The sequence below is a fragment of the Mobula birostris genome, chromosome 1 (genome assembly GCF_030028105.1).
Source record: "Mobula birostris isolate sMobBir1 chromosome 1, sMobBir1.hap1, whole genome shotgun sequence".
Lineage (NCBI taxonomy): Eukaryota > Metazoa > Chordata > Chondrichthyes > Myliobatiformes > Myliobatidae > Mobula > Mobula birostris.
The window spans coordinates 88976451-89004218 of NC_092370.1; the positions used below are offsets into that span (position 1 = coordinate 88976451).

At 41.7% G+C, this 27768-nt stretch overlaps 1 protein-coding gene across 1 annotated transcript in view; it reads right to left on the reverse strand.

Annotated features, from left to right (window-relative positions):
• The window catches only part of napgb (N-ethylmaleimide-sensitive factor attachment protein, gamma b), a 41018-nt gene extending 19376 nt beyond the window's left edge, over nt 1-21642 (reverse strand). The window contains exons 1-5 of the mRNA XM_072258904.1: nt 21408-21642; nt 18181-18248; nt 13436-13520; nt 11174-11191; nt 791-821 (exon numbers count right to left, since the gene is read on the reverse strand). Of these exons, the coding sequence (XP_072115005.1) occupies nt 791-821; nt 11174-11191; nt 13436-13520; nt 18181-18248; nt 21408-21460 (255 nt within the window). The 5' untranslated portion in view covers nt 21461-21642. The remainder of the gene's footprint in view (nt 1-790; nt 822-11173; nt 11192-13435; nt 13521-18180; nt 18249-21407) is intronic.
• Nucleotides 21643-27768: the final 6126 nt, after the last annotated feature.

A 27768-nucleotide genomic window follows, 5' to 3' on the forward strand; every position in this document is an offset into this window, starting at 1 on the left:
CAGATTCACAAATTCCATCCTCCTAAAAAATGTCACTAAATATCTTTAATGAATATACTCATGTTCCAGTTAATTGATGTCAAAATGACACCATGAGCACCATGTGTTTAGATTTTCAATCTTTCAGGCGAAGGGAGACAAGAGAAATCCAAAAACTAAATACTGCAAATACCCAAAACTCAAAATAAAAATAGAAAATACTGGGAACATTTGGCAAGTAAACATGTCTCCAGTTCTGATGAAGTATCAGCAAACTGAAACAATAATTGTTTCTTTCTCCACAGATGATGGCTTACTTGTTGAATATTGCCAGCACTTTATGTTTTCATTTCAGAGAAATGACAGGCTCTTAGAGTGAAGAGTTCACTTATTACAGTTCCACGTCAAAAAATTAAGAATCATTTGATGAAAGCAATAAGTTTTTTTAAAAAAGAAATACCTGGTAATTAACTTGTTATTTTGTGAACATAATTTAAAATTATTTGGATAGCTTGATACAATAAATCAGCTATTCATATCGACAAATTCTACCTGAATAAAAGTGCAAGGATCCACTCAACTAAATAAAATGAAAGCATCCAACTTTACTTCCATAAACAATGAAGTACTAATAATACTGTACGCTAAGAAAACATGTATTAAAGCTACCACACTATTTATGGGTTGAAATAAATATTTGTACCACTTGTCAGAAATAAATTCATTTTGTATTTCGTATATCTGTAAAGAAAGATTTACTGACTTTTAAAGAAATAAATTTTTAAGAGTTTAAAATAGCCAAGTAACCAACCTTCAGCATCATTCCAGCCTGTTCAAAGGCTCTGTGGAGAAAATGGAAATCAATCACAGGATAGGGATCTACTCAGTGCAAACTAACTTCATACCAATAAAATGTATAAATAAACAAGCTGGATCACTCACTCAAACATAGCCAATTCAGTAATAGGCAGAATACTGGATGTACAAACATGTTATAACTGACTATGGACAATCACATTAGTAGGAACCAACAGAAGGTAAAAATTTGGCCCACTCTGAACAAAAAATATACTTGAAACAAAACAAATAGCTTTTGTAGACCACAACTGGATTGAAAGGAATACAAACTGCAGAAGATATGGCTAGCAATATTAATATTGTACAGATAAGATTACTAAATTTAATGAATTACTTATATAGTATCAATTTTCTCAGAAGTTAATTAAAATATTCTTAATATAACTTTTTCACATTCCCCACTTAAGCGAAAGATTTGTAAGCAACAGGAATCAACAACTCCAGAGTAATTTCTTTGTAAGAATTTTGTAAGAATGGGCTTTGATTAAAAAAAAGTCTTCATCTTTGCTCAAGTGGCAAAGTCAACTTAAAGACAGTTTCAATCAAGTCATCTGAACCATGGAAAAAATATTGTACAAAAAAATTTAAAATCTGAATGTTTAGAAGAGAATATCATTTCTAGGTTTGACTGTACTCGAACAACTGAATGGTCAATATTAAAGTGATTGACCGAATGCAAATATGGATTTAATTTCCTACAAAAGACCCATTGTCTCAGCTTGCTCCTGCCCCACCGAACTTATTTCAACATACCTCAACACTGTTTTATTCCCCCCTTGTTCAATCCCTTCCCACCTATGTTCGTGACACTTCTCACACTCTGAATCTTTTCAATAATTTTAAGTTCCCTGGCCCCCACCGCTTTATTTTCCCCATGGATGTTCAGTCCCTAGATACCTCCATCCCCCACCAGGAAGATCTCAAAGCTCTCCCCTTCTTTTTGGATTCCAGACCTAACCAGTTCCCCTCTACCACCACTCTCCTCTGTCTAGCGGAATTAGTCCTTACTCTTAACAATTTCTCTTTTGGCTCCTCCCACTTCCTCCAAACTAAAGGTATAGCCATGGGCACCCATATGGGTCCTAGCTGTGCCTGCCTTTTCGTTGGCTTTGTGGAACAATCCATGTTCCAAGCCTATACTGGTATCTGCCCCCCTCTTTTCCTTCGCTACATCAACCACTGCATTGGCGCTGCTTCCTGCACGCATGCTGAGCTCGTTGACTTCATTCACTTTGCCTCCAACTCTCCATAAGACAAAAGAGCAGAAGTCAGCCATTCAGCCCATCGAGTCTGCTCCGCCATTTTATCATGAGCTGATCCATTCACCCATTTAGTCCCACTCCCTCGCTTTCTAACCATAACCTTTCATGTCCTGGCTACTCAGATACCTATCAATCTCTACCTTAAATACACCCAGTGACTTGGCCTCCACTGCCGCCCATGGCAACAAATTCCATAGATTCACCACCCTCTGGCTAAAAAAATTTCTTCGCATCCTTGTTCTGAATGGGCACCCTTCAATCCTTAAGTCATGCCCTCTCGCACTAGACTCTCCCATCATGGGAAACAACTTTGCCACATCCACTCTGTCCATGCTTTTCAACATTCGAAATGTTTCTATGAGGTCTCCCCTCATTCTTCTAAACTCCAAGGAATACAGGCCAAGAGCGGACAAACTTTCCTCATATTAACCCTCTCATTCCCCGATTCATTCTAGTGAATCTTCTCTGTACCCTCTCCAATGTCAGCACATCCCTTCTTAAATAAGGAGATCAAAACTGCCCACAGTACTCCAAGTGAGGTCTTACCAGTGCCTTATAGAGCCTCAACATCACATCCCTGCTCCTATACTCTATTCCTCTAGAAATGAATGCCAACATTGCATTCGCCTTCTTCACTACCGACTCAACCTGGAGCTTAACCTTAAGGGTATCCTGCACAAGGACTTCCAAGTCCCGTTGTATCTCAGAACTTTGAATTCTCTCCCCATTTAAATAATAGTCTGCCTGTTTATTTCTTCTGCCAAAGTGCATAACCATACACTTTCCAACACTGTATTTCATTTGCCACTTCTTTGCCCAATCTTCCAACCTATCCAAGTCTTTCTGCAAACTCTATTTCCTCAGCACTACCAGCCCCTCCACCTATCTTCGTATCGTCAGAAAACTTAGCCATAAAGCCATCTATTCCATAATCCAAATCGCTGATGTACAACGTTAAAAAGAAGCGGCCCCAACACAGACCCCGTGGAACACCACTGGTAACCGGCAGCCAACCAGAATAGGATCCCTTTATTCCCACTCTCTGCTTCCTGCCAATCAGCCAATGCTCTATCCATGTATGTATGTAACTTTCCCGTAATTCCATGGGCTCGCATCTTGTTAAGCAGCCTCGTGTGGCACCTTGTCAAAGGCCTTCTAAAAATCTAAATATACAAATCCACTGCATCTCCCTTGTCTAGCCTACTTATAATTTCCTCAAAAAATTGTAATAGGTTTGTCAGGCAGGATTTTCCTTTAAGGAAACCATGCTGAGTTCTGCCTATCTTGTCATATGCCTCCAGGTACTCTGTAACCTCATCCTTGACAATTGACTCCAACAACTTCCCAACCACCGATGTCAAGCTAACAGGTCTATAATTTCCTTTTTGCTTCCTTGCCCCCTTCTTAAATAGCGGAGTGACATTTGCAATCTTCCAGTCCTCCGGAACCATGCCAGAATCTATCGACTTTTGAAAGATCATCGCTAATGCCTCCGCAATCTCCACAGCTACTTCCTTCAGAACACGAGGGTGCATTCCATCTGGTCCAGGAGTTTTATCTGCCATAAGACTATTCAGCTTCCTGAGTACTTTCTCTGTTGTAATTGTGACTGTGCACACTTCTCTTCCCTGCCATCCTTGAGCGTCCGGTATACTGCTGATGTCTTCCTCAGTGAAGAGAGATGCAAGATACTCATTCAGTTCCTCCACCATCTCATCTCCCATTACAGTTTCTCCAGCATCATTTTCTATCAGTCCTATATCTACTCCCACTTGTCTTTTACTCTTTATGTACTTGAAAAAGCTTTTAGTATCCTCTTTGATATTATTTGCTAGCTTCCTTTCATAGTTCATCTTTTCTCTCTTAATGACCTTCTTAGTTTCCTTTTGTAAGCTTTTAAAAGCTTCCCAATCCTCTTGTCTTCCCACTAATTTTTGCTTCCTTGTATGCTCTTTCCTTTGCTTTAACTTTGGCTTTGATTTCTCTTGTCAGCTACGTTTGCATCCGTTTTCCATTTGAAAATTTCTTCTTTTTGGAATATACCTGTCTTGCACCTTCCTCACTTTTCACATAAACTCCAGCGACTGCTGCTCTGCCGTCCTTCCCGTGAGTGTCCCTTTCCAGTCAACTTTAGCCTTTCACCCTGCTCTCAAGTTTACCTGGTCCATTTCCGACACCTCTCTCCCCTTTCTTGATCTTTCTGTCTCTATCTCTGGAGACAGCTCATCTACTGATGTCTACTATAAGCCTATGGACTCTCACAGCTAGCTGGACTATTCCTCTTCCCACCCTGTCTCTTGCAAAAATGCCATCCCCTTCTCGGAATTACTCCGTCTCCGCTGCATCTACTCTCAGGACGAGGCTTTTCATTCCAGGATGAAGGAGATGTCCTCCTTTTTTAAAGAAAGGGGCTTCCCTTCCTTCACCATCAACTCTTCTCTAAAATGCATCTCTCCCATTTCACGTGTATCTGCTCTCACCCCATCCTCCTGCCACCCCACTAGGAATAGGGTTCCCCTTGTCCTTACCCACCACCCCACCAGCCTCCGGGTCCAACATATAATTCTCCACCTCCAACAGGATCCCACCACCAAGCACATCTTTCCCTCTCCCCCTTTCTGCTTTCTGCAGGGATCGCTTCCTACGCGACTCCCTTGTCCATTCGTCCCCCCCCATCCCTTCCCACCAATCTCCCTCCCGGCACTTCTCCTTGTAAGCGGAACAAGTGCTACACATAACCCTTACACTTCCTCCCTCACCACCATTCAGGGCCCCAGACAGTCCTTCCAGGTGAGGTGACACTTCACCTGTGAGTCGGCTGGGGTGATATACTGCGTCAGGTGCTCCCGCTGCAGCCTTCTATATATTGGCAAGACCCGACGCAGACTGGGAGACCGCTTTCCTGAACACCTACGCTCTGTCCGCCAGAGAAAGCAGGATCTCCCAGTGGCCACATATTCCATGTCCCATTCCCATTCTGATATGTCAATCCACGGCCTCCTCTACTGTCAAGATGAAGTCACACTCAGGTTGGAGGTACAACACCTTATATTACGTCTGGGTAGCCTCCAACCTGATGGCATGAATATTGACTTCTCTAACTTCCGTTAATGCCCCTCCTTCCCTTCACACTCCATCCCTTATTTATTTAATATATTTTTTTATTCCCCCCCCTTTTCTTCTCTCTCTTCTCTCTCTTTTCTCCCTCTCACTATAATCCCTTGCCTGCTCTCCGCTCTCCACTCTCCGGGCTCCCCTCCCCCTTTCTCTCTCTCCCCAGGCTTCCACATCCCATGATCCTCTCCCTTCTACAGTCTGGTATCCCTTTTGCCAATCAACCTTCCAGCTCTTAGATCCACCCCTCCCCTCCTGTCTTCTATCATTTCAGATCCCCCCTCCTACTTTCAAATCTGTTACTATCTCTTCTTTCAGTTAGTCCTGACAAAGGGTCCCAGCCTGAAACGTCGACTGTACCTCTTCCTAGAGATGCTGCCTAGCCTGCTGCGTTCACCAGCATTTTTTGTGTGTGTTGAATGTTAATTCCCTATTCAGTTCTTGTGCTAATTATTGATTTGTCAACTTACCACCACCTCCTGCCCCCTGCTCGTACTCTGAGAGAACTATATTATCTTCTTTAACTAGAAAACTGTGGGATGGAGTGAAAACAAGCCTAAATAGCCATTGGATTGCAAAATAAAAATTAGCAGTTACTTTGACTTGATTATGTGGCATAAATTTCAAAGTTTTCAGATGACATTAAAACCTAACTTAAAAGACAAGAAAGTCTTGAAGATTGGCTGGTTGAATACCAAAATGAAATTTAATTGAGAAGCATGAAGTGCTGTATTTTGGTACAAAGAATGAAGGCAAACAAAATAACTGAGCCCTGAAGATTATGCAGGGACCTGGTGAGATAGTGGTTAGTAGGGCTAACAAGATTATGAGATCAGAGGCAGAGTACAAAAAGCAGCAAGATTATATCTTTATAATACATTGACTGCAGCATAATATTTATTTCTGATCACACATATTGGAATATTCATGTATTTCCTGATAAGTTGAGAGATTCACTTGAGTGGTTCCATAAATGAGCTATGAGGTTAGGCTGGAGAAGTTAGGGTTCTTCTCTTTGGAAGAAAGATTAGGGGAACAATTCACAGATGTGAATTAAACAGGTTTAAGCAAGATATAGAGAGAAGATGCAAATATCAATTTGATTCAAAAGGGGCCAACGTGGATCAAATGGCCTCCTCTGGGCTGAAAAGATTCTCTGATTTTGTTTTGAATTGTCAGAACTTACTGTTTCATTACGGCCAGTATTCAAACAAGAGATTAGGTGTTAATAACTGCCCTCAACATAAAGAGCATTTGACTTCAACTCATTGGGAATTGGAGAAAAACCATCATACTTAACAAAAGAAACATGCCCACAGTTGTTGGAAGCAAAAGTTCCTTAGAAAATGCACAAAAAAAAGAAAGCACAACAGCATCTCCACTGAGATTAAGACAAGAGGGACTCTTCATCCCCCTCACCCCATTCTAACCATTTATTTTAAAAAAACAGGAACACCACCGAGGGTATCCTGAGTGGCTGCATCACCACCTGGTATGGGAATTGCAAAGCATACAACAAGAACCTACAAAGGATTGCAACGACTGCTGAGAGGCTCATTGGGATGTTGTCCACCCATCAAATATTTATCAGGAGCACTGCTTACACAGGCCCTCAGCATTGTCAATGATCCTTCCCAGTCATCCAACCATCTTCGTTTACCATCAAGCAGAATTAGATTAGATTCAATTTTATTGTCTCAGTACAGATACAAAGCCAATGAAATGCATCTGACTAGAAGTGCAAAATTTACAAAATAACTGAATAAAAAGTTACAGTATACAAATATAAAAGTACAGAGACAGTACAATATGGGTGCAATACTGCTTAGCGCTGTGATGTGAGGTTTAGCAGGGTCACAGCCTCAGGGAAGAAGCTCTTCCTGTGCCTGCTGGTGCGGGAGCAGAGGCTCCTGTAGTGCTTACCGGATGGGAGGAGAGTAAAAAGTCCATGGTTAGGGTGAGATGCATCCTTGATAATGCTTTTCGCCTTGCCCAGGCAGAGTTTATGGTAGATGTTCTCAACCGTGGGCAATTGGGTGCCGATAATCCACTGGACAGTTTTCACCACCCACTGGAGTACTTTGCGGTCTGATACGGGACAATTGCCATACCACACTGAGATGTAGTTGGTGAGTATGCTCTCAATGGTACAGCAGTAAAAGTCCATCAGTATCCTGGGACAGAGGTGAGCTTTCTTGATGCTCCACAGGAAATATAGGTGCTGTCGTGCCTTTTTGATCAGGATGGAGGAGTTTGACCATAAGACCGTAAGACAAAGGAGCAGAAGTCAGCCATTCGGCCCATCGACTCTGCTCAGCCATTTTATCATGAGCTGATCCATTCTCCCATTTAGTCCCACTCCCCCACCTTCTCACCATAACCTTTGATGCCCTGGCTACTCAGATACCTATCAATCTCTGCCTTAAATACACCCAATGACACAATGAGTTCAGGGACCAGGTGAGATCATCGGAAATGTGGATACCAAGGAACTTAAAGCTTGATACATGCTCCACTACAGCTCCGTTGATGTAGATGGGGACATGAGTGTGGCTCCTAGCATGCCTGAAGTCCACAATAATCTCCTTAGTCTTCTGGACAGCAATAGGATAAGAAGTGTTAGGATAGGAAACACCTGCTTCCCAGAGGCTGTGAGTCTACTGAACTCCCTGCCACTATCCAGGTTTCATCATTTATGAAGCACTAGTAGCATTATATTATTTTCTCTTTAACTTATGTCATAAATGCACCTTATTATTTGTGTGTTTGTGAGAGTTATATGAACTGTAGTGTGTACCTTGGTCTGGAGAAATGTTGCTTCATTTGGTGACATACATGTATGTGGTTGAAAGTAAATAAACATGAATTTGCTTTGGACCAATCAATCTAGGAACTTTTCTGCCAACAAAAACATCAAAAATTATAAAGCATTTGTTGATGATTACCCCACCTTTACCTCAATTCACAACACTTCAGATGACAAAGCACTCATGCCATTATTTGAGAGGACTAGAATATAAAAGCAAGGATATATTGCTGAATCTTTATAAGGCATTGATCAAACTGCATGGAGTACTGCGAGCAGTTCTGGGTCCCTTATCTAACAACAGATGTGCTGGCATTGGAGAGGATGTGGAAATGGCTCAGGAGAATTATCCCAGGAATGAAAGGTAAGTGGGGTGGGGGGGAGGGGAGGAAAGTCTCACTGAGACCTAATTGAATATTGAAAGCCCTAAGCAGAGTTTACATGGGGAGGATGTTTCCTGTATAGGGGGAATCTAGGACTGGAGGGCACAGCCTCAGAAGGACACCCATTTAGAACAGAGATAAGGAGGAACTTCTTCAACCAGAGGGTGGTGAATCTGTGTAATTCATTGGCATAGATTGCTGTAGAGGCCAAGTCACTGGGTATATTTAATGCAGAGGTCGACAGGTTCTTTATTAGTAAGGGCATCAAAAGTTCCGGGGAGGAAGCAGGAGAATGAAATGGAGAAGGATAATAAAAATCAACCCTGATGGAATGGCGGAGCAGATTCGATGGGCTGAATGGCCTAATTCTGCTCTGTGTCTTATTGCCAACTATGACAGGATTCCTAATTAGGCTACTCAACTGTAAAGCAAAGACAACAGAACAATCCACCACCTCACTTTGGCAATCAATGGTCACTAAAATCTAATCCCACAGCATTAACAGAGAGTCTAGGAGGCATTCAGCATCAATCTGAAACCTAACTAGGCCTTTCACCCAAATATACAGTGGTGTTAGAAAGTCTGTGAACCTTCTCTATTTCTGCATAAATATCACCTAAAATGTGATCAGATCTTCAGACAAGACCTAAAACTAGATAAAGAGAACCCACTTAAATAAATACCCACAAATAATTATACTTTTTCACTTATTTGAGAAAAATTATCCAATGTTACATGTATTTGTTGGGAAAAAGTATGTGAACCTCTGGAGTAATACCTTCTATAAAAGCAATGTGGAGTCAGGTGTGCCAATCAATGAGATGAGATTGGAGGTGTGGGCTGTAGAGATGCCCCGCCCTATTAAAAAGACAGGCAAAGTCAGGTTACTGACAGAGCCTGCTCTTCTCAAGAAATATCTGTTTATGTTCACCATGCCTCAATCAAAACAACTTTCAGAGGACCTTAGAAGAATTGTAGAGATGCATCAAGCTAGAAAAGGCTACATAAGCACTTCTAAAGACCTGAGTGTTCATCAGAAATTGTCTCAAATGGAGGAAACTCAGTACTGTTGCTACTCTCCCTAGGAGTGGGCATCCCGCAAATATCACACCAACAGACCTGCAGAGATTTCTAGAATTTGCTAATGTCTCTGTTCATGTGTCCACTACAAGAAAGACACTGAACAAGAATGGTGTTCATGGAAGGACACCACAGAGGAAAACCACTGCTCTCCAAAAAAAAAACGTTACTGCACATCAAGTTTACCAAAGACCACCTGGATGTTCTGCAATGTTTCTGGGACAATGTGCTGTGGACAGATGAGAAAAATGTTGAACTTTTTAGCACTGCACATCAACACCAAAACCTCATCTTGACTGTGAAGCATGGTGGAAAGAGCATCATGGTTTGGGGCTGCTTTGCTGCCTCAGGGCCTGGATAGTTTACAATCGTTGAGGGAACAATGAATTCGATATTGTATCAAGACAATTTACAGGAGAATGTCAGGGTAGCAGTCTGTCACCAGAAGTTGGATAATGCAACAAGACAAATTTTCCAAAAGACAAGAGAAAATCAACAACAGAATGGCTTAAAAAGAAGAAAATTCATGTTTGAGAAAAGGTCAAAGTCCTGACCTTAATCCTATAAAAATGTTGTGGAAGGACCTGAAGCAAGCAGTTCATGCAAGGAAGCCCACCAACATCCCAGAGCTGAAACAGTTTTGTAAGGAGGAATGGCCTAAAATTTCTCCAAGCCAATGTGCAGGACTGATCAACAGTTACTGGAAACGTTTGGTGGAAGTTATTGCCGTACGGGGGGCGGGGGTCACACCAGTTACTCAAAGGTTCACAAACATTTTCCAACAAATACATGTAATATTGAGTCATTTTTCTCAGTAAATAAATTTACAAGTATAATGTTTTATATTAGCTATTTAATTGGATTCTAGTTTTAGGACTTGGGTAAAGATCTGATTACATTTTAGGTCATATTTATGCAGAAATGTAGAATATTCTACAGGGTTCACAAAATTTCTAGCACCACTGAAGAGGTTACAATAGCAGTCAGAAACTAGGTATTCTGTGGTGATATGATATCACCTGCAAGACAGTAATTAGAAATTTAACAAAATATTCTCCATGTCCCACAATGAATGCTGCTCCAAACAAAGCAGTTGTTTTCACCACCTTAAACATTCAGTCCTTGCATCAGTGGTACACACAGTGGCTTCAAGTCTACTATCTACTAGATGTGGCACGTGGCCAAGTGGTTAAGGCGTTGGGACTAGTGATCTGAAGGTTGCGAGCTCGAGCCTCAGCCGAGGTAGCGTGTTGTGTCCTTGAGCAAGGCACTTAACCACACATTGCTCCTGCACGATTATAGCCCAGCGGCAGTGGTTGGTGCAGTATGGACAAGACAGGACAGGATTACAGCAAACCTTAACATTATCTCCCAAACAAGAAAATTCTAACACCTGTAAAGTAAATGGATGCATTAGAACACCGTAAGAGCATAAAACATAGGAGCATAATTGGGCCATTCGGCCTATTGAGTCTGCTCCACCATTTCATCATGGCTGATCCTTTTTCCCTCTCAACCCCATTTTTCTGCCCTCTTTCCATAATCTTCCAACGCCTCTAAGTTTAACTTGAAATCATTTGGAATGTGCTAGAAAGTACAAGTACTCCAACTTTGCCATGTAATTTAAAATTTAAATATAGGAAAGTAGTCACAATTCCAAGATACAATGAAAATAAGCGAAATTTACTTACTTTGCAGCGTGAAAGAAACTACAGTGAGCAGACAGTTAAGGAAGACAAATAAAATACTGATAACAAAAGACATTACAGGTGTTCATTTGAGTTCATCAGTTCAATTTTTTCATTATCTTATAAACCCTTTTAATTTATAGCACTTCACAAGTATTCTAACAGTATATTACAAATCTAAATTTTAACTGGCGCCCTGAAATGTATATTGTGAGTTTTAATAATGATCACAAGTCTGAAAATGATTCTGAGGCAAATCAAGATCTATGAGAAGGTGGTCCGAGAGACATGGGCCAAATGCAGGTAATGGGATCTGCTTCATGACTTTATTATTGTATCTTTAAGTTATCAGTCACCAATTCCTCTGCAAGATGAGAGATATGTGAGACAGTAGATGTTTTGCTGAACACCTACGCTCTGTCCGCCAGAGAAAGCAGAATCTCTCAGTGGCCACACATTTTAATTCCACATCCCATTCCCATTCTGATATGTCTATCCACGGCCTCCTCAACTGTAAAGATGAACCCACACTCAGGTTGGAGGAACACCACCTTATATTCCGTCTGGGTAGCCTCCAACCTGATGGCATGAACATTGACTTCTCTAACTTCCGCTAATGCCCCACCTCCCCCTCGTACCCCATCCGTTATTTATACACACACATTCTTTCTCTCTCTCTCTCCTTTTTCTCCCTCTGTCCCTCTGACTATAGCCCTTGCCCATCCTCTGGGTTTTTTCCCCACCTCCCCCTTTTCCTTCTCCCTAGGCCTCCTGTCCCATGATTCTCTCATATCCCTTTTGCCAATCACCTGTCCAGCTCTTGGCTCCATCCCTCCCCCTCCAGTCTTCTCCTATCATTTTGGATCTCCCCCTCCCCGTCCCACTTTCAAATCTCTTACTAGCTCTTCCTTCAGTGACGAAGGGTCTCGGCCCGAAACGTCAACTGTACCTCTTCCTAGAGATGCTGCTTGGCCTGCTGCGTTCACCAGCAACTTTGATGTGTGGTGCTTGAATTTCTAGCATCTGCAGAATCCCTTGTGTTTAGGGTACAAGAGAGGAAGGATGTAAAAGGAACCCAAGGAGCAACTTCATCACAGAGGGTACTCTGAGTGTGGGGTTTTTCCTTTAGACAGGTTCTACAGTATTTCTGTTTCGTGGCTGCCTATAGGAAGACTAATCTCAGGGTTGTATTCAGTATACATATACTTTGAAACTGATAAAATTTGCTACCAGAGGAAGTGGTTGAGGTAGGCATGATACAACACTTAAAAGACATGGATAGGAAAAGGCTATGGATGAGTTGGCTTGAATGACCTGCTTCTGTGTTGCATTACTCTGACTCAGACTTGTGTTTTACTAAAGGTCTTTACAATAAAACACTAATTGCTTCTCTCTTCTGATTTCCAACAGGTTTTGCTTGTAATTCAGGTTTTCAGCATTTTGCTTCTGGTTATATGCTTAATTTACTGGAATGGGCTGTCTTCCAATTCAAGGGCAAAGTACAATAACTGAGCAAAGTCTGACAAATCCAACTGAAAATCAGAGAAACGCCAAACGGTTCCAAATGGTATTGGCAATGTAAGTAAAATGTCTCACCACCAAAAACCCCAAGGATGACCAACTAAAAACTAAATTTGAAACTTTATAAATACAAAATCTAACCAACTACACTCAAAAACATATAATGAAGTAGTCTATTTCAGTGGAAAAGCGATCAAATATTTACATAATTCTTCTCTGCAGTTTTATATAAACATATGGAAAAATAGCAAGTCTAATGGCCTCTGAGGCTGATTCAGAATTTAGTAAGATCACAACTGATCTTCTAAGTCAACTCCAATTTTTCCTTCCTATCCCTCGATTCCTTAGAGCACAAAATTCTATTTACCCCAATTTTGACTACATTCAATAACAATCTACACTGTTCAGGACTACATAATTCTAAAAATGAAAATATTAATCTTCTCCCAAGAACAATCCCCTAGTTCTCCACCCAGAGGAAACTATCTCAGAAAAACATCTCACAAATCAACCCTCCCAATTACTTAACAGTGGAAAGGCAGAAGTCCCCTCACAAGATTTCAACTACTTATGTACCAGACAAAAGAATCCATAACATCTTCTGACAACTTAACTTCTCATTGACTAAAACAGCCTCATAGCATATTTGCAAGAATTAGTTTAAAATATGCTGGATAAAGAATCAAGAAGTGGTTTCCTTCAGAGAAGAACTGTCATTTATCTGATAACGTGACAAAAGGATACGCTCTGTTGTTCTGATGTGATTCGGCTTCTTTTAGGAAGGCATCCTTAGCTTGATCATACTGCTTTGCATTTTTAAATGCAATAGCTGTAGCAAAATAAATACAAGAGGGAGTTACATGCGAAAAAAAGAAAAGGATCCTACTTTATTCAGGTACCTTGTGGAGAGGAATAGGAGTTTAAAAAAAATATAGAAGCAAGTAATTTAATCCAGCCTCCCTCCCCCACCCAACACACACCACAGCAATACAAAACCCTGGAAAACAACCTCTCATGCATCTCAAATAGGACAAGAGTTTTAACTGACACAAAACAGGAATAATCTGAAGCAAAAGAATGAGCTTCTGGAGATACTCAATGTGCCAGACAGCATCTGTAATAGGAAATGGACCGTTGACATTTCAGGTCAAGAACGTTTATCTGGGCCAATGAAGTCTACATGAAGGGTCTTGATGCAAAATGCCAACTGTCAATTTTCCTCTACACAGATTTTGGCTAACTAAAATTACTTCAGCAGCTAATCATAAACACAAGAGAGTCTATAGATGCTGGAAATCCAGAATAACACACACAAAATGCAGGAGGAACTCTGCAGGTCAGACAGCGTCCATGGAAAGGAATAAACAGTTGACGTTTTGGGCCAAAACCTTTCATCAAGAGGGTCTCTACCCAAAATATTAACTGATTAATCCTTTCCATAGATGCAGCCCACTTGCTGAGTTCCTTCAGCATTTTGTGTGTTACTCCTGCAGTTCATTTTTTGCTCCAAGTTCCAGCATCTGCAGTCTCTTGTATTTCTGAACTGGGAGAAATTGATGCCAGCCAGTTCTCTGGGGTCAGGAAACATTGCCAATCTTAAGCAATCTCCCAGCCTCTTCTGAAGAATCTTCAGGATGGGAGGCAGCCAGCTTCTGAACTCTCTCATGTTTAATGATTTCACATTTATTTTTCAAGAGGCATCATGGTCTTCTTCACATTTTAATGTTTTTCAGCCTGTCTAGGAATAATTAGGAAAGCTACAGAATGTTACAGCTTATTGCAAGGGGAGAAATGAACAGAGATTATGCTTTAATTATATGGGTCGGGTACTCACTATTGGCCTCCATATTTAAGCAAGGATGTTATGTTGTATACCTACAATCTCAAATTATTAAGTGGCTTAATTCAAAAATATGCTGGGTTGTGCTTTTCATCACAATATTTCCTTTCACATATTAACAATGTCATCTTAAAATATCATGTGTGAAGCCAAGCAGAGCTGCAGAATGGATGATGCTAATGAGAGATAACGAAGAACCACTCAAAATGATGAGAGGAGAGATTAACGAGAGAGAGAGAGAGAGAGAGAGATTAACGAGAGAGAGAGAGAGAGAGAGAGAGAGAGATTAACGAGAGAGAGAGAGAGAGAGATTAACGAGAGAGAGAGAGAGAGACAGAGACAGACAGACAGACACACACACAAACAATTCAGTATGTGGCGCCTGCCACAGACAGTTTGCTTTGAACCTGAACTGTTCACTAACAAATCCTGCTGAGACAATAGGAAGTGTGAAGTTTGATGGACAGGTGATACCCCATCAGGGAGAATAAAAATAGCGGGTTTGCAAAGGCACAGGACACACGCCACAAGACCCTGGAAAGAGCATTGTGCCCCACAGGTTGGTGGGAGTTTGGAGGACCGATTCGCGGGAATCGGTCAGAGGCTCACAGGGTGTAAAGGTAGAATCGGTGGGAACCTGGTGTGTGTCCGCCCTTGCCTGGGTGCCGGGTTCACTGATCGCATCTGGAACAGAGGGGTCACAGTCGGTGACCACAGCGGGATCAGAAGGCATCGAAAGGTTTGTCTGAAACCAACTGTATCTCTCTCTCTCTCTCTCTGTCTCTCTCCCCCCAACGGTACAACAACAGCGATTACTTCGAACTACACTAAACCGAACTGAACTCTGGTTCACCTTAAGACTGATCATTTTACCCCTAGACTGCGATGGAGCTTGGTTGATTCCTATTACCCTATTTCTGTGTATATGTGTATACTATCATTGTTAACCTGTTACATTTATATCCTTGCAGTTAGTGTACTGTATTACTCATTTCTTTAATAAAACTTTATTAGTTCCTAGTAATCACAGACTCCAACCAGTGCTCCATTTCTGCTGGTTTGACAACCCAGTTATGGGGTACGTAACACAATGTCATCTTAAATTTACAAGAAAAATTTGCAGACTCAAACACCAACTTTAAGCTGAAGTATTAGTGGTCTAGGTCATTTAAATTTATGGAGAACCAGCATGGCATTATTGTCATTCAGAAATAAAATATATACATCAATTAACTCTTCTGAAATACAAAAATAATGATGCAATCACAAAATCCTTAAATTGCAGTACAATTCTGTTTTCAGGCTTTATTACGGCATGTATAATCCAGCTAATAGATTTATCCTGAACAAAAAAAAACAGAAATCTAAAATAAGACAATTTTCACCATTTAATTAAATTAGTGTGGTTCTCAAGGAAATAAAGCAGCTGAAGTAGAAATGGCCACCTAAGTTTAGGGTTCAACAATGCACTTTTGTTCATAGACAGAACTTCATTTTTAAAAAGTTCCAGCAACTAACTGTCAAAGAATAGTAGAACATTTTGTGCAAATTATACAAATTAGAGGAGGCATAGCTTTTAGGTGAGGGGAAGTCGGGGTAAGTTTTTCACACAGAAAATGGTGAAATGGCCAACACAAGAGGGCACAGTTTTAAGGTGCTTAGATCTAAGTAGGTACAGAGGCGATGTCGGGGGTAATTTTTTTTTCTTACACAGAGCGTGGTGAGTGCATGGAATGGGCTGCCAGCAACGGTGGTGGTGGATACAGTGGGGTCTTTTAAGAGACTCTTAGATAGGTACATGGAGCTTAGAAGAATAGAGGGCTATATGATAGGGAAATTCTAGGCAGTTTCTAGAGTAGGTTACATGATCAGCACAACATTGTGGGCCGAAGGGCCTGTACTGTGTTGTAGATTTCTATGTTCTATGTAGATTAGTAACTACAAAGTAATACTTGTTTTATTACAACAAAATGATTTTCAATTCATAAGAACATAAGAAATAGGAGCAGGAGTAGGCCACCTGGGCCGACGAGCCTGCTCCGCCATTCAATAAAATATGGCTGTGGACTCATCTCCACCTACCTGCCTTTTCCCCATAACCCTTAATTCTAAACAATCCTTAATAGAAATGTTTTAACAGAATTGTCGATTTTAAATTGTTGACATCAGACCACTCTTTACATCAGCAGCACAGCAGTGGAAACTGCAGGCGTTTCAGACTCCTGGGAACACACATCTCACACAGACTTTCATGGTTCCACACAATCAGGAAAACACACCAGTGCCTCTACATTCTGAGGAGACTGAAGAGATCTATACTCGCTCATGTCATTCTATATATGGGCAATAGAGACCATCCTAACGTGCTACATCACTGCACAGTACGCAAACTGCTCTGTGATGGACAGGAAGGCTCTACAACGGACAGTCAAAACTATCCAACGCATCCCTAGCACCGGCCTACCCACCAGCAATGGCACATATACAGAAAGGTGCCGGAAAAGGGCCAGTAACCTTATGAAGGTCCCCACCAACCCAACATAGTCTGTTTGTCCCGCTCTCATCGGGAAGTATCCACGCCAGCACCACCACACTCTAAAACAGTTACTTTCCCCAAGCAGTGAGGCTGATCAACACCTCCAGTCAATAACCCACCCTCCACATGCCCAACCACCACTACTGTATCATTTCCTGTTAGCCACTTTATGTTCTGATACTATCGTGCCTAGTGTCACTTTATGGACATACAATCAATTTGCTGGTGACCTTTTACCACTGCACCATAGAGAGCATCTTAACATACTGCATCCCTGTGTGGTATCTCAGTTGTACAGCAGCTGATAGGAAAGCACTTCAGCGGGTCGTCTCTAGCACACAGAAGATCATCAGGACACAGCTCCCAGCCCTGGAGGACACCTATTGCTCACGCTGCCTAAGGAAAGCTACAAGCATCTGTAAGGACAATACACACCCATGCAATCATCTGTTTGAACTTCTTCCATCTGGCAGACGTTATAAGATTTTCTATACCCGCACTTCCAGACTGAAAAATAGCTTTTTCCCCAGAGCTATAATTGCTCTGAACCAATCGATCAAGCATCATCCATAAATTGTTATATTGCCACTTTTAATACTGGTTTTATGGCTGTCATGCATCTGAGTTGTGCTTTTGTACTGCTGGACATGGTTTGTACTGGCTAGTTACTGGATTTTATTTATTGTTTATTTATTTTATTTGTTGTTTTATAGCATTGAGTACGAGAGTTGCAAACTCATTTTTGCTGTATTGGTACATGACAAATTGTACTATGCAATGACAATAAAGATCCTTCATTTCATTCATGCATACAAGCTATCTTGTATATTTATAGATTGTATTTTTTTTATTATTGCGTTCTTTATCTTATTGGGATTTTTTGTGCTACATTGTAACCAGGGTAACAATTATTTCTTTCTCCTTTACACTTGTGTACTGGAAATTATATTAAACTATCATGATCTCAACAATCAAGCATTTTACAGTTAAGTACACGTATTATTAGGAATAACAACACACAACTTTCATTGTAAAATAATTAAAAACACAAGTTTCTGACAAACTCAATCTGAAAACCCATGAATTACTGCCACAGTGGACACTTTTCCTTACCTGCCTTTCCATATTCAGATGCTGCACCATCATAATCAGGCTTCCATTTTAAAAAGCTGGTTTTCAGACTGGAATTAAAACAATCAATATTAAAAATTGCACTAATATATTTTCACAGGCTCAAAAACAAATTTGGATTAGACTAAATACATTACATTGAATAGACACGCTAGATACAATTCCATAAGACTACAAGACATAGAAGCAGAATTAGGCCATTCAGCCCATCGTGTCTGCTCTGCTATTCAATCATAGCTGATCCTTTTCTCGCCCCTCCTCAACCCCATTCCCCAGCCTCCTCGTGATCTTTGATGCCGTGTCCAACCAAGAGCCTATCAATCTCTGCCTTAAATACACCCCATGACCTGGCTCCCACAGCTGCCTGTGGTAACAAATTCCACAAATTCACCACCTTCTGGCTAAAGAATTTTCTCCACATCTTTGTTTTAAATGGATGCCCCTCTATCCTGAGGCAGTGCCCTCTTGTCCTAGACTCCTCCACCATTGAAAACATCACTTCGACATCTAGTCTGTCTAGGCTTTTTAACATTCAAAAGGTTTCATTATTTCCCCCCCATCCATCTAAATTCCAGCAAGTACAGAACCAGAGCCATCAAACATTCTTCATATTATAACCCTTATCATTCCCAAAACTCTTTGAAATTTATTAAAGATCTGAACTGGTGTAACAAATAATTTCAAGATTTGCAGATGATACGAAATTTGTTGATGGTGATGATGGCTGGTTCTTTGCTTGCAAACACCAGGAGGAAGAAGAGTCCTCAGGAGTGACTGTAGAGGACCGGTCATTACACCCCTTCTAACTGGTCCCATCTACTTGGGTTTGGAATTGGAGTTGTCCTTCTCCTAGGCTGGCTGCCAGCCAAACCTGCCTGCCCAGTTATACCTCTGGACACTTGGTCGCGCCATGACACAGCAAACTCAGTAAGAACAGTAACAGTGAAGGTGCTACTATGGGTACAGTACTGTAGGAGATGCCATATGCAAGTGACCTCCTGCATGGCAAGCCAAACAGTGGTCACTACACCTGGAAAGGAGAGGCTATGTAAGACACTTCACCTTCTTTAAGTGAGCAAGAGATCCAGCCCAGGACTCACCCTCATCTGTTCAAATTTAAAAATATGGCAAACAAACTCTAGAAAGATGTAAATTGGTAAATGTTTGACTGAAAAAAGGTAAAATGAAGGAAGAATGAGGAAAACCATTAAGAACTAATGGGAACAACAGGAATTCTGCAGATGCTGGAAATTCAAGCAACACACCTAAAAGTTGCTGGTGAACGCAGCAGGCCAGGCAGCATCTGTAGGAAGAGGTGCAGTCGACATTTCAGGCCGAGACCCTTCGTCAGGACTAACTGAAGGAAGAGTGAGCAAGGGATTTGAAAGTTGGAGGGGGAGGGAGAGATCCAAAATGAACTAATGGGTGTGGGATTTGGGAACTGGGATATCTGAAATACTAGACTTAACCAAGTGTCAGGAGATGGAGATGTGCTAAGTTCAAAGAAAATTTATTATCAAAGTACATTTGTCACTAAAAACAACCCTGAGATTTGTTTTCTTGTGGGTGTACTCAAGTAAGTGCAATGACCCTAAGAGTCAATGGAAGACTGCATCCGACAAGGCAGACAACCAATGTGTAAAAGACAACTGTTCAAATACAAAAGAAAACATAATAGTAAATAAATAAATAATAAATTTCGAGAACATGAGATGAAGTCTTTGAAAGTGAGTTTGTTAGTAGTGGGAATAGTTCAGTGATGGAGTGAATGACGTTGAGTGAAGTCATCCTCTCTGGTTCTAGAGCCTGATGGTTGAGGGATAATAACTGCTCCTGAACTTGGTGGTGTGAGCCATGAAGATCCTGTACCACCTCCGTAATAGCAGCATCAATAACAGCATGGCCTGGATAGTGGGATGTCCCTGATAATGGATGCCGCTTTCCAGCAGCAACATTTCATGTAGATGTTGGGGAGGTGAAAGGGCAGATGAAGATAACTTGAAAAATGAGGACATCATCCTTGTTAGAGAAAATGAATAGACATTATTCTTAAATGGTGAAAAATTGAAAGCCTTGGTGGTCAGTTATCCTTCAACATGATTGGTTACTCTACCAGCATATTAACATTTAATGACTCAAGAAACATTGATATTTATGTCATGAGAATTTGTGTAGAGATATCTTGTTTTGTTATGCTGCAGGACCCTGCTAGGCTCATATCTAAAATATTGCTATCTTTAACCACCATAGCATACTGCCCACATTAGGCTCACCAGGTTAATTCCTGGGTTGGCAGTTATGTCTTATGATAGAAACCAAATAACCCCAACTCTATATTACTTACTTTAGTGGAAGAAAAGTCAGTCTCACTGAGCTATACAAATATCTTATGGGGTTGAAAGGATAGATGCAAAATTCTCTGGCATGTCCAGAACCGGAGAGTTCAACAGCTCAAAATAAGAAGGCATTCAAGACAAGTATACGTTGTTTTACCCAGAAGCAATTGAATCACTAGTTTTGTCTACCAAAATGGCTGTGGAGTATACTTGCAGAAGTTAATCACCGAATATTTTCATGGAAAAAATCAATAGGAACTTAGAATGTAAGAGAATTAAGATGCAAGAGAATATGCATAGAACAGTGATGCCGAAGTACAAGATCATTAACAAGCACTTAGCGATGGAGGAGTGCGAGGGGTCGAATTTTTTTCATTTCGTTTGTTTAAGGTAAAAGTAGGAACTCAACAAAAAAGATCTTACAGGGCCCTTGTCACTATTAATCGAGAAAGCGTACAAGAGCAATTATGGCAAACTTTTATGAAACCGGTTGGAGAGCTTTGCTTATATTTGCCAATACACAGAGGGTCATTGCAACAATCCTGCTCATCCCAAAAGTGGTAGATGCAACACTAGCGGCGCTCACCAGATGAACGTACGATCTACTTCATCCAATTAGTAGAGACGGCGCAGGCAAGGGCTTGCAAGCCTCCTCGCAGAACATCATGGGAGTTGTAGTGCAAACTCGCTCCCCTGAGAGTGACACCTGATCAAAGAGACTACAAATCCCAGGAATACCCCGCGCCCACACAGAGGTGGCCAGGCCGGCGTCTGCGGGTCTATCAGGTTGAGGTGAGGCACTTAAAACCGCCTCTAATTCTAAGGGACAGTAATAGTCCAACATTCACCGACAAAAAAAATGGATTTGCTTACCATTTCTCGGCGGCCGCTATGTGTTCCAGCGCCTCGTTTATCTTTTGAGCCATCTTGTCTTTCTCCTAGATGGACCGCTTAAAAAATAAAACGGTATGTAGACAAAACAACCAGATAACTCGTCCTACCAACCAGAATAAACCTGACTGGCTGTCCTTCACTCAACCACCCAGTGTTTGTTGTTTGACGCAACGACGTGTAGATTATTAACGACAGACCGACGCAGGAGTACGCAAGCGCAAAGCAACTGCACTGCAAATCCCAGCAAATTGCGCAAGCGTACATCTGCCAGTAATCCATCTACCGCGCAAGCGTACATCTGCCGGTAGTCCATCTACCGCGCAAGCGCGCAGTAAATTTCGGCGGATTCTTCGATGACACATTGCCTCCTTCATCCGGTATCCGCGCAGACGCAGACAAGTGCGCTGGGTTTGCAGTCAGTGCAGTGTGCTGTTGGAGGTTTACTCCATAACTAAAGAATCAATCCTCGGAACATTGAGAGATAATAAAATGAAAGCTGATCCCTGGTAGATGGACGAATGTAAAAGCGATCTGAAGGAGTGGAATAAAGCTTTTAGAGAAGTTAAGCAGTGTTACTCCTATTCATCTTTCATATAATATGAAAGAGCTCAAACTATAATCAAAGTAGAAGGGCAAAGAAAATGTATTGTGATAGCATTGGGAAAGAGATGCAGATGGGGATGTTTAGGGTATGATATAGAAAATGGGGGCGGGGGTTAGAAAGCTTGCTGCTTTTATATGCTGGGGAGAAGTTTGCAGTTACTGACTGAAAAAGCAGCATTATTAGCAAAACATGTCAGTGTACATAATTTGGCCAATTTAAGTAAAGAAGAGAAATCTTTACTCCAAGGCAGAGTACAAAGTAAATGGCAGGATACTTGGAGGTGTGGAAGAGCAGAGGGATCTGGGGCTACATGTCCACAGATCCCTGAAAGTTGTCTTACAGGTAGATAGGGTAGTTAAGAAACCTTATGGGGTGTTAGCTTTCATAAGTCGAGGGATAGAGTTTAAGAGTCGCGGGGTAATGATGCAGCTCTATAAAACTGGTTAGGCCACACTTGGAGTACTGTGTCCCGTTTTGGTCACCTCACTATAGGAAGGATGTGGAAGCACTGGAAAGGGTACAGAGGAGATTTACCAGGATGCTGCCTAGTTTAGACAGTATGGATTATGAGCAGAGATTAAAGCAGCTCGGGCTTTACTCTCTTGAGAGAAGGAGGATGAGAGGAGATATGATAGAGGTGTATAAGATAATTAGAGGAATAGATAGAGTGGATAGCCAGCACCTCTTCCCTAGGGCACCGCTGCTCAATACAAGAGGACATGGCTTTAAGGTAAAGGGTGGGAAGTTCAAGGGGGCTATTAGAGGAAGATTTTTCACTCAGAGAGTGGTTGGTGCGTGGAATGCACTGCTTGAGTCAGTGGTGGAGGCAGATACACTAGTGAAATTTAAGAGTCTACTAGACAGGTTTATGGAGGAATTTAAGGTGGGGGAGTTATACGGGAGGCAGGGTTTAAGGGTCGGCACAACATTGTGGGCCGAAGGGCCTGTACTGTTCTGTTCTATGTTCTAACTTATAGAGAAACAGCTTTTTTGACAAGCAATCCTCAGATTGCTGAGAAAAAAAAATATTCCAGTTCCTGCAAGGCTGTTGAATTTACATTATCTGAACTTTAAAGGGCTATTAATAGCACTGCTCAGACATCATCGGGAAAGATAGTATTTGTTATAATGTGTTTACACAGTTATTAGATTCAATACTTATGTTGGTTTTAAGACCATAACACCATAGGATATAGGAGCAGAATTAGGCCATTTGGCCCATCGAGTCTGCTCCACCATTTCATCATGTCTGATCCATTTTCCCTCTCGGCCCCATTCTCCTGCCTTCTCCCCATATCCCTTCATGCCTTGAGCAATCAAGAAGCTACCAACCTCTGCCTTAAGTATACATAAAGACTTGGCCTCCACAGCTGCTTGTGGCAAAGAATTTCACAGATTCACCATTCTCTGGCTGAAGAAATTCCTCCTCACCCCCATTCTGAAATGACATCATTCTATTCTGAGGCTGTGTCCTCTGGACTTAGACTCTCCCACCATAGGAAACATCTTCTCCTCATCCACGCTATTGAGGACTTTCAACATTCAATAGGTTTCAATGAGGTCATCCCCATTCTTCTGAACTCCAGTGAGTAGAAGCCCAGAGCCATCAAACACTCCTCATGTGATGTACAATATTCTTTAATACAATATGGATTGAAAGGCAACTTGCTATTTCCTATAAATTAGTGGTTGTTACCCCTATATTGGAACCTGGTGAAGATCAATCCTAGTTAGAGACCTATTTCACTAACTTCACATGTATTGTATGTAAGTTAATGGAATAAATGGTTATAGCAAGGCTTGCTTTCTTATTTTGTAGGAAGTGTGGAAGATTGACCGTATACCAATCTGGATTTCATAAAAGAAGAATGATCATGGATTCGGTGTTAAGTTTGGAGTTTGACTCTCATAAGGCCCAAGTTAATAAAGAATCATTGGTAGCAGTACTCTTTAATGTAGAGACAGTTTATGATATTTTATGGACACAAATGTTGCTGTTCAAACTGGAAAAGATAGGAATAGGTGGTCGGTGTTTTTTTATGTAATAAGAAGATGCAAGTTAGGGTTGGAACAACACTCCCTAAGGAGTATGTGATAGAGAACGGGACTCCACAGCATGTAGCCCACTCCTTTTTAATATTATCATTTTAATATTATGATTATTTTCTTAAATGTTGTCTCAGACATACCCATATTATTACCTGCAATGTGTAAGAGAGACAGGAGTATAAATTATACTGTTCAGAAAATACAGGTAGGTATTAATGAAGTAGAGGAATGGGGACGTCGGCAGGGGTTTACATTTTTTCTAAAAGGAACATTACACCAACAATTGACCTCAAATTCTATGGTAAATCTCTTAAAGTCAAGTCAAGTCTATTGCCAATTAGCTATATACGTACGTGTGTACCATCAATAGAGACCAAGTTTCTCTGGACCAGGGTGTGAAGCACAGCCATACACATAACACACAATAACTTAGTAAAGTAAGAATTAAATGAATTATGCATAAATAAAACGAAGTGCATAAATTAAATATTGTAGGGCACAGTACAAATTAACTGGTGACATTTTGAATGCAATGCCCCAGGGAGTTCAAACGCTTAATGGCCTGACGGAAGAAACTTTCCCATCTTGGCTGTTCTTGTCTTTATGCATTGGAGTCCGTTGCCTGTTGGTAGAAAGTCAAAGAGGATGTTGGATGGATGAGTGGGATCCTTGAAGTACTAAGGGCCCTACGTACGTAGCACTCCTGACAAATGTTTCTGATGGATGGTAGGGAGACCTCTATGATCCTATTGGCCATTCTCACAGTCCTTTGCAAGGACTTTCTGTTGTTCGTCCATGGTTTTTCCCTTTGCCTGTGGTTGATTTGGGCTTTCAGGAAAAGATCAAGATGAGGAGCGATTGTATGATTGTATATCAGTGGCACGGGGAGTTCAGCAATTTATTCAAGGCAGATGTTATGACTTCTTACATAACTACACAGGTGGTTCAAAAGATCCAGTGACAGGTTTTTCCAGGTGTTTTCTGTTTATGTTCCAAAGTTTCAGATGACTTTTCAGAAAAGATTACCAGACAAAGTATCAGAATTCACACCTGAGATGCTTACTATCATTTTAGCCTTGGAATGGGTTGAAGAAATATGCCCTGATTATGTGCTTGTGTGGCCTGATTTGTTCTCAGTTTTGACATATATTAAAACAGATATTTCAAATTGTGGCCAGACGTTCTTCCTGAGATTGGACAGCATCTGTTGAGGCTGCAGCGTCTAGACTTATGTACGTATACATTTCTTGCAGTTGAAGGAAACAAGGCGGCAGACACTCTTGCCAAGCATCACTTAAAATTAAGGATGTAAATGCAGTGGTTCCTTTACATAAAGGGGAGGTGAAAGCCATATTTAGAAAGTCAATTCGATCACTGTGGCAGCAGAGTTGGGATATGGAAAAGAAAGGACAGCACTTATATAAAATTCAGAAGATAGTGAGAAGTCAACCGGCAGATGGGTATAAAAGGAAGGAAGAAGTTAGATTTTCATGTTTATATATTGGATATACTAGACTGAATAATTCCTTGTTCAGAATTAATATGCATGATATGGGCTGTGTAGAGAATGCACTTGTAAAGAAACGATGCAGCATGTATTGTTTGAATGCAATTCCTATGAGGTGCAAAGGAAATATCTAATTGCTAACGCAAACACGAGGAAGTCTGCAGATGCTGGAAATTCAAGCAACACACGCAAAGTGCTGGTGGAACGCAGCAGGCCGGGCAGCATCTATAGGAAGAGGTACAGTTGACGTTTCGGGCCGAGACCCTTCGTCAGGACTAACTGAAAGAAGAGCTGGTAAGAGATTTGAAAGTGGGAGGGGGAGGGGGAAATGATAGGAGAAGACAGGAAGGAGAGGGATGGAGCTAAGAGCTGGAAAGTTGAGTGGCAAAGGAATACAAGGCTGGAGAAGGGAGGGGATCATGGGATGGGAGGCCTAGGGAGAAAGAAAAGGGGGGGGGAGCATCAGAGGAAGATATTGACTTCATTAACTTTGCCTCCAACTTTCACCCTGCCTTCAAATTTACCTGGTCCATTTCCGACACCACCCTCCCCTTTCTTGATCTTTCTGTCTATCTCTGAAGCCAGCTTATCTACTGGTGTCTACTATAAGCCTATGGACTAGGGTTGCCAACTGTCCCGTATTAGCCGGGTCATCCCATATATTGGGGTAAATTGGTTTGTCCCATACGGGACCGCCCTTGTCCCGTATTTCCCCCGCTAAGTTAGAGCGTTCCTATGAAACCTCTCGTAAGCCAAATTGGTGTAAAGCGAAGAAGCAATTACCGTTAATTTATATGGGAAAAATTTTGAGCGTTCCCAGTCCCAAAACATAACCTACCAAGTCATACCAAATAACACAAAACCTGAAATAACGCTAATATATAGTAAAATCCAAATCGGGAAGATTAAGCCAAAACTGATTTGTAGGGAAAAAAATTGGCACGTACACGCATGCACACACACAGGTGCCTGCACAAGGCTTCACAGTCATGGTAGTCTTTCTCGGGGTAAACACAAGTGTCCCGTATTTGACTGCTACTTTTGTCCCGTATTTAGGAGTGAGAAAGTTGGCAACCCTACTATGAACTCTCACAGTTACCTGGACTATTCCTCTTCCCATCCTATCTCTGGCAAAAATGCCATCCCCTTCTCGCACTTACTCCATCTTCACTGCATCTGCTCTCAGGATGAGGCTTTTCACTCCAGGGCGAAGGAGATGTCTTTTTTTTAAAGAAAGGGGCTTTCCTTCCTCCACCATCAACTCTGCTCTCAAACATATCTCTCCCATTTCATGCACATCTGCTCTCACCCCATCCTCCCTCCACCCCACTAGGGATAGGGTTCCCCTTTAACTCACCTACGACCCCACCACCCTCTGGGTCCAACATATAATTCTCCGTAACTTTTGCCACCTACAAAAGGAACCCACCACATCTTTCTCTCCCCACCCTTTCTGCTTTCCGCAGGGATCGCTCCCTATGCGACTCCCTTGTCCATTCGTCCCCCTAATCCCTCCCCACTGATCTCCCCCCCGGCACTTATCCTTGTAAGCGGAACAAGTGCTACACCTGCCCTTACACTTCCTCCCTCACCACCATTCAGGGCCCCAGACAGACCTTCCAGGTGAGGCGACACTTCACCTGTGAGTCAGCTGGTGTGATATACTGCATCCGGTGCTCCCGGTGCGGCCTTCTATATATTGGCGAGACCCGACGCACAATGGGAGACCGTTTCGCTGAACACCTACGTTCTGTACGCCAGAGAAAGCAGGATCTCCCAGTGGCCACACATTTTAATTCCACGTCCCTTTCCCATTCTGATATGTCCATCCATGGCCTCCTCTACTGTCAAGATAAAGCCACACTCAGGTTGGAGGAACAACACCTTATATTCCGTCTGGGTAACCTCCAACCTGATGGCATGAACATAGATTTCTGTCAATGCCCCTCCTCCCCTTCCTACCCATCCCTTATTTATTTATTATTTTTTATTTTCCCCCTTTCTTTATCTCTTTTTTCTCCCTCTGTCCCTCTCACTATATCTTCCTCTAATGCTCCCCTCCCCCTTTCTTTCTCCCTAGGCCTCCCATCCCATGATCCTCTCCCTTCTCCAGCCTTGTATCCCTTTTGCCAATCAACCTTCTAGCTCTTAGCTCCATCCCTCCCCCTCCTGTCTTCTCC